The 12,333-nt window shown below is 30.8% G+C and overlaps 1 protein-coding gene across 1 annotated transcript; it reads left to right on the top strand.

Moving 5' to 3' along the window:
• The first annotated feature begins 3,616 nt into the window (after positions 1–3,616).
• Positions 3,617–6,006, top strand: LOC115723303 (putative transcription factor bHLH086). The gene is made up of 5 exons (XM_030652743.2): positions 3,617–4,437; positions 4,603–4,725; positions 4,853–4,918; positions 5,065–5,130; positions 5,242–6,006. The coding sequence occupies exons 1-5, from the start codon at positions 3,808–3,810 to the stop codon at positions 5,362–5,364; spliced, it is 1,008 nt and encodes a 335-aa protein (XP_030508603.1). The 5' UTR covers positions 3,617–3,807; the 3' UTR covers positions 5,365–6,006.
• Positions 6,007–12,333: the final 6,327 nt, after the last annotated feature.

Here is a 12,333-nt window from a genome sequence, read left to right as displayed (position 1 = left end):
ACGTCTACAATCACTCTACTAATTATAATACAAAGTGGTATGAAAATAAGTAAAAAGACTAAGAAATCAATAAGAAGCATATTAAAAAAATTATTTTATAGCTTAACAGTATACTTCTTAACTTTTATAGTCTTGCCAATAAACTTTCATTTCTTTCGAGAATGAAAGTGTTGTACTTGAAATTGCCTCCACTCCAAGAATCTTGCATTTCATATGACAAAATAAAAAACACTCAAACTCATATGATATAATGTTAGAGAGATTATTGCAATGGAAGAAAATCAAGATATTACAACTCTATTGTAATATAATACAAGGACCAACAAAGAGATTAAAGAAATGTTACAACACATAATATACAATATATATATTATATATAAGAAAAGTAGAAGAAAATTTACAACACATGTAATATAATATATGTATATGTATAACAAGAGAATAATATATATAAACACTCACTCATTATTTTGGTATTTTATTGACTTATTAAATCTATCTATTTGGTGATTACATACCTGTGGGGATATTATTTTTTTTTTTATATTGATGAGTGGTCCTGATTTTGTTACTAAATATTTTCCTATTAATATAGGAGTTAATCCATTACTTTTAAGTTAGTATTTTGTGATATAAATTAAAGGATCATTTATAAGCTTTATCTTTCAATAAGGGTCAAAGTGTGACCTTTGACCACTCAAGTTATGGATATTACATATTTGCCACGGCTTAAGGCTTGGGGTCGTGACATCACATCCTCAGCCTAGTTAAGATCTACCAAACTTCGCTCATGATGTGTTGTACATAGAGCAAGAGAGAAAAAGAAGAGAGAATGAAAGAAATAAGGCCTAAGTTTTCAAATTATTTATTTTTTAAAATTAATTTTCTTATTTTTTTATTTTAATATATTTTGACAAATTTTTTTAGATTAAAGCAATTATATGGTGACATACATGTGCGATTCTAAAATAATTAAAAGAACTGTTAAAAAGAGTATTAAAAAAGATAACAAAAAATTGAGTTTTGACTATTTTTACCGTAATTTTTAAATTTTGAGTATTTAGCAATAACAAACTCAACAAAATAAATATTTGTACAATAAATTTCCCTAAATATATTTATATTGTATCGATTTTATTTAATTTTCAAGTGGTTTATTATTCATTTATGTCTTATTGGTAGTACTCATTTGAGTTCAAAATCTTGCTTTTTCATCATCATTCATTTTATGATTTTAAAATTTATTATATAACTTTTCAAAGCATCACTATTTCATATACGTCTACTATTAGAAATAGTTCCACCACTTTGAGAATATATATATAGAAAATATTATAGCTTAATATAGTAATTGAGTTGCTCCACTTAACACCAACCAATTTTAAGTTGGAACCTCAATCTCTAACCAAAAGACATTCTTTTCAATTTGTACAATGTTATTAGAGTAATTAAAATTTTTGTTGTCTCCACTTTTAATTTTTATTTGAGACCTTTCGATCAATGTATGCTTGTTTCTAAAATTAGGATCTTTGCCTTATTTTAAAACAAATCTACAAATTTTTAGATTCAGCCTTGTGGATTTCTTTTAAAATGTCGCTGTTATAGTCCCTTAAAGACTGTTTATTGTACTCACACTTTCAGGTCCAAATATAACAATGATGTTTCTGAATAGTCTCACATTAAAAATACATGAAAAATAACTTAACATAGTGGTTCAGTTCCTTCACTTAATACCAAATAACATTAAGTTGGAACCTCACCCTTCACAAAAACCTTTATCTTTCAATTTGTAGAAAAAGAGATTTGAATTAGTTTTACATATTGTTTAGCTAGACAATAAACTATATCCATATTATTACTCTTTAATTTTGGATAAAGTCACCTTTACTAAAAAAAAAAAGAATAACTTTGAGGTGGATTAATCAACTTATGGTAATAACTGAATTACAAGATAAGGGGAAGACTAAAACTTGAATAAACAAAGATGGGTTTCAGAGATTATGACCTGTATTTGTGAAGAGTCTCTCCAAATTCATGGTAAGGAACAACAAAATATCTCTTCCCTTGAGACAAGGAATTTCTCTGATTCCAATGCCAGCTTCGGTTCTTTTCATCACTTAATTTGCTTCTCCATTTTCTTGGTCTAATCAGAAAAGAAAAACACACATGTGGATGACTATCTTTATTGGGTTTGCAAAAGATATACTAGTTTAAATTATTTTGTATTCTATACATATTTGACTTCATGTGCTAGCGAGAACTGTTTAGTCTTAATAGTTCTTATTTGATTAATCTATTTACTCTGAGTTGGCTCAAGCGAGCTTTCAATTTAATTAATTAATATATATCTTTATACAAATTTATTGTGACATTTATTTAAATGTACAGATTATAAAACCCTTTTTTTTCCTTCTCAAATAATGTACAGATAAAACTAATTAAAAGTCAAAATAGGATATTTGATCAGTGTACTGCAAGTAGTGTTGGTTAATGAATAACTCTAGTTGTGTCGTACAAGGACGTAATTAGTATTCTTACTTGCTTAATTATATCTTACGACAACATGTACGTTGCATTTGAACGTACGATTTTTTATTACTTACTCTTACATTTTGCAGGCTTGGAGCTATTGCTGCTATTGCTAGCATGAGAAAAGTTGTTATATCTCACACCAATATATTCCGCAATGTAATTATGGTTTTTTTGGCTATAAAAGTATGTGTGGAATAAATTAATGTTCCTACATATATAAGGTTAAATTCCAACAAAACTTGATATGTATAAATTTCAAAATTTTCGAACCCTTAAAAATTATATGATCAAACTTTTATGGGAAAAGAGAAATTTTTATTTTTAATTAATTTTACTAATATAAACACTTAATAATGTAGTGATTTGTATATGTATCAAATTGTATTCCTAAATTTTAATATGAGGTGGCTATTAATAAAATTGGAGAAAACTATCCTAATTAATAAAAAGCTAAATGATATTAAAGTGAAGTGGTATTAATTTGACGATGGCAGCCTAGCTATAGTATTACATTATAATTTACATGCATGCATTATTCAAGGAATGAAAATAGTAGTATTTTATAAAGGGACAAGTCCACGTGCCCAACTGAGAAGGAAAGAAGCAAGGAAATTGCCTAATCTATTTATGAATGTTCAATTAGAGGAATCTCTCAATTCTCTAAGACGTGGGTTTGGCGATAGATACGGCGACCATTCTGCTTATTTATTTCTCATTTTCTTCCCCTCTCTTCTCTCTCTCTCTCTCACTCATATTTTACCTCTGCCAGCTAACAATCCCAATGCATCCACCATTAATTAATTAAGTTACCAATAATTATACATATAGTCATAGTTATCACATTTTATTATTATATTCAGTTCACATGAGACATAATTCTCTATATATTATTTAAAACATAAGCCTCCAGGTCCATTTAAGACTTTCTTAACTATATATGCTGAAACACATTTCTTTTATTATTAATTATTCATTCTTTCTATGAATTAGTTGTTTCAGTAACTATAGCAATCAGACCCATAACCAATAATAGTATTTTAATAATAATAATAATAATAATAATGATAATAATAATAATAATAATAATGAACTAGTTTCTATTTTTTGTATATAGTTTGATATGACCTTAGAAATAGGCTTCAACTAGGTAGCTCTCTCCTTTCACCATATATATTCCTTTGCTTGCTTATTATATATCTTGGGACTAGTAATAGTATAGAGACCAGTACTTATTATTAATAAAACCATATTTATTATCTTTGTCTTTAGCTAAATATGGCTCTGGCCAAGGAAAGATCAATAGTACTTCCCCATGACCCTTGTATGATCATGAGTTCAATTCTCTCTCCACAAACAACCTACAACAATGTTGAGCACCAAGATCTCCACAAACCGCTAGCAGCAGCAGTAGCTTTCGATGAAGAAAAAGAAATGATTATGAGTACTACTAATAGCACTATCACTACTAGTGGTTGTGGCAAGAATAATTTAGCCACGAACCATTCCTACAGAGCTGCAGCCAATAATAATAATAATCAATCTGAAGATGCTCAGTCAGTCATAAACTTCACTGGTTTTGTCACTAATAATAGTTGTGATGATCATTCTTTGCTTAGCTTTGGCCAGAGGGCTTCAAATAATCACACTGCTAAGGAGGAGTACTACAGTAGTAGCAGTGCTACTAATAATCCGGATCAGAGTAATTATACGTGGAATAATCATAATCCCAGGTTTAGCTCTGATTATAATTGTTTCCAAACAGCATCTGATAAAGGAAATCAACATGGAGGATCAGCTGATGGATCATATGGGTGGTTATACTCTGAAGCAACTGTCATTGCTGATAGCTTTGAGGAATCTGGAACACAAGATCAATCTCCTGGCTTCCATAAGCGTCCCCATATGGTAAATTTAATTAAATTCAATTTTACATATCTCCTTATATATACATACCTAATTCATTGATTTGTGACCCTTGGAATATTTATGCTCAATATTATAATTGGATATATCTAGATTTAGGTAAATGGTTTTGGAAATTTGATGGTATATATGTGTATTTTTTGGCAGGGAGAGAATAATAATACTCAAGCTCTTAAGAAGCAATGTACTAGTTCTTCAAATAACAACAATAAGAAGCCTAAAGTACAGAAACCTTGTCCCTCCAAGGATCCTCAAAGTATTGCAGCTAAGGTATATAAAATGTGTTTTTTTTCCAAGTCTTAATAATAATATTGAGAAGAGAAATTGATCAACTCATGATCATGGTAAAAGCTATATGAATTAATTAATTAATATTATTGTGTATGTCATTATTCAGAATCGCCGAGAGCGAATCAGCGAGCGGCTTAAGATGCTCCAAGAACTCGTGCCTAATGGCTCTAAGGTGCCATTTTTATGCTCTGCTAGCTCTTTCATTTCTTTCTACTTACATTTTAGATGAGGTCATCAAACCAACTGCAATTAATTTAAGTTTTCTCTATTAATATTTAGTCAAATATTGATATATAAATTGTAATCTTAATTATGCAGGTTGATTTGGTAACCATGTTAGAAAAAGCCATTAGTTATGTTAAGTTTCTTCAGTTACAAGTCAAGGTACGTATTATAGATATAACATTTCTATATATATAAAATATATATAAAGAATTGTGATTGATATTTTTTTTTTGTGTTAAATAACTCATTTTTCAATCCTTTATTCCTTAGGTGTTGGCAACTGATGAATTTTGGCCAGTTCAAGGTGGGAAAGCTCCTGATATATCTCAAGTGAAAGAAGCCATTGATGCTATTCTATCTTCTCAGAAGGACAGAAGTTCAAGCTCAAAGTAGTCGCACTGTTTAAAAAAGTACTAATTTTCTTTATTTGTTTTTAAGAAAAACATAATCTTATTATTAATTTATTAACAATGAGAAAGAATCCTTGCAGACAAAGGAAAAATCCTTTGTTGTGGAATTTAGTGGTGGTTGAGTAAAAAAATAATCTTATTTAGAGTTAACATTTGTCTGTTAATTATGAATATTAGTTTTAATTTCTTACTGATCGATCGCGTGATTTTGTAATTGAGCGTACGTGTATTAATTTCATATGTAGCTACAATTAGAGGCCCAGCTAAAACTATCTATATTATTATTAATTAAAGACTTAACAAAATGCATTCAGCTAATCCACCTGTTAATCCATATACGAACTGATTCGAGGTTGGTTATGTTCATGATGCGACTGGAGCATAGATTGATTTGGTTGGATAATGTAATCCAACCGATTATGTGTGTGATGAGTGTGGTAATTAGTTGGCCCACCAAGACCCAATTAAGGCGCTACCCAGTGCTGTAAATATCGGCCAATGTTTTTGATACAACACATATGAGTACAAGAGAGACAAGCACCGCCATCTCACATAAAAAAATATGTGCTTAGAGCACCTCTAATGCTTCATCATTTTACGAAATTGGTGTAGAATCTTCACACCATTTTACTCCATTGGAACACTAAATTAGTATACATCAAATTCTGCACCATCAATAAGTTGGATTTTGAACATATACCAATTTGGTGTTGATTTTTTTTTTTTTTTCTTCCAGCCCTTATATGTTAGTCCTCAAATAAAAATTGTAAAGTATTTTTTAACAAATTAGTTGACAAAATATTTTCTAATTAATTTTTGTTTTTATTGAGCAATTAAATTGATTTTATGGTAATAAATTCGTGCCCTAATTGCTCCATTTCTTTTACGGAAATTTCTTTTCCCAGTTGGTTGCAATTGTATAGAAAAAATTTCTTGCAAGAAAAGAAATTTTTCATATGGAAAAGTTATCTATTTTTTGGCAACCTTAACTTTCATTTTTTTCTTTAATGATTTCAGTTGTGCCTTGATAAGATATATAGATCAAACAAACTGTATTTGCCAGATTTGAAGTCTAAATTCGTGATCGTGGTCTAATTTGAAAGGTTTCCTTTTTGGTCCTAATGTACTGTTGTAGAGTCCGATTCTGACGCTGTAAATTAGGAAATTTTTTTACAGTTGGGAAATCATTTTTGTGGCTGTCTCTAGAGTTGTTATGTTCTATAAATAGGACCTAGAGAGCAACCAAACGATTTACCTCTTTAGTTTTTATTTTTACATATTTTTCTTATTTGTGAGGAGAGAGTTCTTTTTATGAGAATCTAGTTGTTCAGCTGGGTTTTAATATTTATGTTCTTGTTCTTATACTGCTCTGATACCAATTAAAAAATCGTATTTTTACAAATGCCAATAATTTTACTAAATTTTAGTAAAAATATAATTGCACTAGTCTCTAGCAACATATTGCAATCTTTTCACTACAGAATACAGATTTGCAGAATCAACCCGGAACTAGAATAAATAAATGTAGAATTTAAAAAACTTGATGCAAGAGAATTATCACTACAAAAAAACATATTTTCGCCGACTTTTTTGGTCATTAAAACTCATTAATTAGTCACCCAAATTTTTTTACGACTAATTATTTTTAGTTGCCATTTAGTCACTGAAATTCGGTCGTAGAAAAAATTTAGTGACTAAAATATTTTGTCACAAATAGTGTTATTTTTTATGACTAAAATTTATTCACAAAATATATTAAATTTCGTCACAATAAATTTGATATATTGGTTATTTGAATTCCATTGTACACTCTTAACAACCAAAAAACTATGCTTCAGTAACTAAAATTTAGTCATGACAGAATTAATATTTGGTGACCAAATATTATAATTGGCAATCATAAATAAATAATTATATAAATTAATTATTTAGTGACAAATGTTAAAGATTTTGGAGGCCTTGGCTTTCGTCGCCTTCATGATTTTAACCTTGCTATGTTAGCTAAGCAAGGTTGGCGGTTACTTGTCACACCAAATTCTCTTGTTAGCCAAGTTTATAAGGCAAGGTACTTTCCTCGCTCTGATTTTCTTGGTGCTGATCTTGGAAACAATCCCAGCTTCATTTGGAGAAGCATTTGGCAAGCAAAAATAAATAATTCAAAAGATAAAATACTAGACAACAACTGGACCAAATATAAGAATCAACAACAAAACATAGCTATCACTACAATTTATTTATCGAAACTCCACTCTGCTTTGTCTTGTGCTAAAACTATATCATCAATCTTCAAGAGACCCAAGCTCCTATCAACAATCTTGACACTTTTTGAAGTAATCTCGTGTCACGTTCTTTAGTAAAAATCACTGCACAAAACATTAGTCACTATTAATTTCATTCAATCAGTCACTATATATATGTATGCTTATCTTTTACTGGTCATCCATAACCCAAACAAAGTTCTGAACAAAGCAGATACAAAAGAGACCCTTTTCTCTACAATAAAAATTCAAAACTTGTTGTAACTAGTCCTTATGTTAATATGCCCTGCTATGCATAATACTCTCTTAAATAAAGCAACTAAATCCACACAAAACCAGAGTTAAATATATAGATATAGTCACCACTTTCAGTTTTTCATTATAAAGAAGCAATTCATCCTTTAATGAACAATAAATATTCTCTATCCCCGTTAAGGATTTTAATCCCCATCCCCGCTTATTCTCCATCGGGGATGGGGCAGGGAATCTCCTATTGTAAAAATAAAAATTATTTTAAGAATTTAAATGTATAAAATTATTAAATTACATAAAAGATAAAATATTACATATTATTTACTATTCAATATAATAATTGTTATACAAAAACACAACTTCAAAAATTATAAAAATGATATTAATATACTAAAAAAAATACAAACACATATATAAAATATAAAATATTAATAAAAAATAATTAATAAATTAAACGGGTCCCTGTCGGGGAGAGGAGTGTCATCCCCATCCCCGCCCTGTTTAACATTCGAGGACAAAATTTTATCCCCGTCCCTGCCCCATTCCCCACTTAGACGGGGAATCCCCGACCCTTTAGGGCCAAGTCCGCGTGGGGCCCCATCCCCATGGAGAAAATATGCATCCCTACTTGTAGGTCTATGGGCGGCCAGGATTAACCTGACAAGACTTCATGCATAGCCCAAAACATGGACAGCAAGTCATAAGCTGTGAATTGGACCTTAAAAGCCCAACAGAATGGCTGAATAATATCTAGATTCAATAGCACTTTAGTCTTTTGTAATTATCTAACAACCTATGCAAATATCTAAGGATTTGAACTATAATCTAGGGTTTCATGCCTCCTATATAAAGGCCTTAACCCTAGCCTAGAAACCTATGCTGAATCTAAGTCACTAAGTCTCTAAATTGTTCTAAGTCAAAACCCTAGTCTCTCTCTCTCTCTCTCTCTCTCTCTCTCTCTCTCTCTCTCTCTCTCTCTCTCTCTCTCTCTCTCTCTCTCTCTCTCTCTCTCTCTCTCTCTCTCTCTCTACTACACGCCTCAAAGGCTCTCCCTCTCTTCTCTTCATCTCTCTAACACGCCTCTAAGGCAATCTCACTCTCTCATTAGAGACATGCTTATTGATTTATGTTTTGTATCCTTATGGAGAGCTATATCAGATCCTACCAATAGTGATATGAATAGTATTTTCTTTAGGTATCAATACAACCAAAAGCGAAGTATGTCAATACCCGCTAACTAAGGGGTTAGTTGGGTTTTGTGCCCTAAATAAAACCCATTTCAATATAATCAGATTTACTAATTAATAAAAGATCAGAAATCGCTTTTATGTTGCATGGTTATATTTAATGTATAAATTCTATTATGTCAAGAACATATATAAATATATATTTGTTCATGATTATAGTGTCGTCAGCACAGTGGAACATAATCATGATTATATGTTCAAAAGTTTAATTCCCATGATTTGTCAGTTCACTGGATTTAGACTGACATGATAATCGGCGATAAGGTATACTTACACCTTGGATAAGTGTTATGTCCTTTCCAGGACATTAACAAACTTTACAAGTATCGAATGTATGGAGTATACATTGGAAGGGACAAATATTGATTTTAGACAAGATATCATAAAATTACCGTTATATCTTTCTAAGTTAATATCAATGGTTGTCTTAGGTCTATGGATCTTAATCCTGATATGATTAGGTTCAACTTAGTTTTATTATTTTTGTTCTTTGAGGTGTTCGTGGAAGCTAACTAATGGTTCTTGCGGATATTATTATCTTGGGAACATGGTAGTCCAATTGAGTGGGAGCGCTGATCATAGATATGAAATCTATAGCTTCTATAAGTATTTAGAAGTGAAGCGATAATTTCCTTCGAGCTTGGCTGAATAGAGATAAATGAATGAGGCCTCATTTCAGTAATTATATTAGTTTACTGACGTAGCATTTATAGAATGCTAAATGTTTTAAGGATAAAATACATTGAAGGGTAGAACGGTAAATTTGTCCCTATTCAGTGTAGATCATCTATAGAGGATCATTGACTATTAGGATTGTAACAATGGATAATCATAATGTATCTATATCGTGGTACATATAGAGCGTTCTATATAATTGAGAGTGTTATTCAATTCCAAATCTATAGTGGCCCAAGGTAGAATTAATAAGTTAGGGAGTTTACTTGGTAAATTCTAGATCTACTTATTGAAAGCTTAGTTATATAGGCCCATGGTCCCCTAAGTAGTTGAGATAATACTGCTTGCAGACTCAGTTAATTGATTTGAATTAATCAATTTTAATTCTAAATTTAGACTATGTCTTATTTATGAATTTTTACTAAGCAAGGGCTTAATTGTGAAGAAAAGAGGTTTTGGGGTCAATTTATTAATTAAGAGACTTTGCATGATCTAATTAATAAATAATATAAATGGAAATTTTATTTGATAATTAATTATAATTATTAAATAGATAGTTTTTGACATTTATAGGATTGAATTAGAAAATATGGTATTATTGAAAGAAGAAGAATTAGTTGAAATAAAGTGGCAAAATTATAACTAGAGATTGGTACATATGGCCGGTCCTTTAGTGTTGATTTTTGCCCAATATTTTCTTCTTTTTTAATTCATATAATTCAACCCTAAGCCCTAGTTGAAACACTATAAAAGGAACATGACGCTCTCACTCATCGACTTGATGCCTTCAGCCAAATGAAACCTTTAGTTTTCTATGTCAGACAACTAGTAGATGAGAGAGTTCCTTCTATAGAGATTTCACCTCCTTCATTGTTCTTCATATTCGAAACCTTGAGTGATAAAGTGCCATGCCCACACATAGCAAGTCAAGTACTCAATCATAGTGAGTAAGACAGTGGTAACCAAACCTGAAGGAGAGAAAGAGATCCAGGCTCAGATCTTGATAATACTCTACAACAGAAAGGAACAAGGGTTAGAGATTTGAGCAGAAGGAGTCATTATATTCTGCTGCAACCAATGTAAGGTTTTCTAAACCCTTATGTGTTTAATTTCATTATTTTAGAGATATTCATATTTAGGATTTTAATCAGCATACTTGTTAGTAAATCTAGATCCTAGTAAAATATTCCCTATAGTCGAACCTCTATAAAAATTCTTGTCTCATTTACTTTATCATTCTATTTGTGTAACACGTGGCAAGCATCAGATTAATACGACCTCGCTGTCAGTTGATCAATTTTTGAGGTCAACAATTTTGTGCTTCCATTGAGAGTGTGGATATCATATCTGATCAAACGTCATGGTTAACACGAGAAGAACTCCTGTAACACCCTAAGATTATGAAATGGATTAGAAAAACCATAACTAATTAATTGAGTATTATTGTAGAATTATATTATTATATAATTTATTATATGTGAATTAATATGAGTTATGACATGTTAAGACCCCATTGGTGAGCCATGGGCATTTTAGTAATTTTGACCCGAGAAAGGTAAAACTGTGAATTTAATTTAATACGTGCTTATGGACTATATTATTATATAGTATGTCTGTTTTATCCTTTTTTAGGTGTGTTTTGACAAGTCGGCGCGGTATAGTCACAACCGGGTATTTCGGGTTTAGGGCCGAAATACAATTTTGAGATTATTTATTGGCATTTTAATAAAGTGTGATTAATCTGAAATTTTATTGGGTATATTTATGTTGGAAATGACTATGTTATCCTTGGAATGCTTTTATGTGTTATTTGGCCCTAGGAGGCATTTTGGTAAATTGGCCTTTTGGATTAATTGCAACAAAAAGGAATTATTTTGTATTTTAGAAAGAAAATTATGGGTTGTTTTCTCAGCTCTTGGCTAACCCTATTCTCCCTTTCCCTTCAATCTTTTCACTTCAAATCTTCCTCTCTTGTGTGTTGTTGAACTTGTTGGAGCTTGGGGGATTTTGGTGTGCTTTGATTGTGAGAACTTTGAGGTATTTTTCGGCTCTTATTTCTGAATTTTATTGCTTTGATTCTGAAATGAAATATGTATGAACTCATGGGTTATGTTCTTGGATTGCATGCTTATGGGTTTTAGATTGTTTATGGAGTTGTAGCCATGGTTGTGTTGTGAATTATAGGGTTTGTTTTGTGTATGCTTTGAATGGTAAATTTGGGGATTTCTAGTTGCTGAATTTGGGTTAGAAAAACATGCTGAATTTTGATTCATTTTGGTGATTTCCTTGTGTAGCTTCTTTATGAGTTCTTGGTGATTTTGCTCAAGTTGGAGCTTTGAATTTTATATTGTTTAATCTGAAATTTTGATGTGTTTTGTTGGTATTTAAGCATGAAAATTATATATGTTAATGCCTATTTAGGTACTCATTTGGTGAATGATTGTGTTTGGGTTTGTGTTGAATTGGTTGAATTTTGGGGCAGAAATTTGTGGCTAGTTTTTGGTGTTGTTGGAGAGTGAA

This window comes from Cannabis sativa, chromosome 9, assembly GCF_029168945.1.
Source record: "Cannabis sativa cultivar Pink pepper isolate KNU-18-1 chromosome 9, ASM2916894v1, whole genome shotgun sequence".
Lineage (NCBI taxonomy): Eukaryota > Viridiplantae > Streptophyta > Magnoliopsida > Rosales > Cannabaceae > Cannabis > Cannabis sativa.
The sequence above is the reverse complement of the archived record's forward strand: the minus strand, read 5'-3'. Positions and strand labels throughout refer to the sequence as shown.

Bases quoted from the DNA above. Each gene is read 5' to 3' on its own strand.
- LOC115723303 (XM_030652743.2), top strand. From the start codon at position 3,808: ATGGCTCTGGCCAAGGAAAGATCAATAGTACTTCCCCATGACCCTTGT. The intron at 4,726-4,852 runs GTATATAAAATG...GTCATTATTCAG, and splicing joins CTCAAAGTATTGCAGCTAAG to AATCGCCGAGAGCGAATCAG. The intron at 5,131-5,241 runs GTACGTATTATA...TTTATTCCTTAG, and splicing joins TTCTTCAGTTACAAGTCAAG to GTGTTGGCAACTGATGAATT.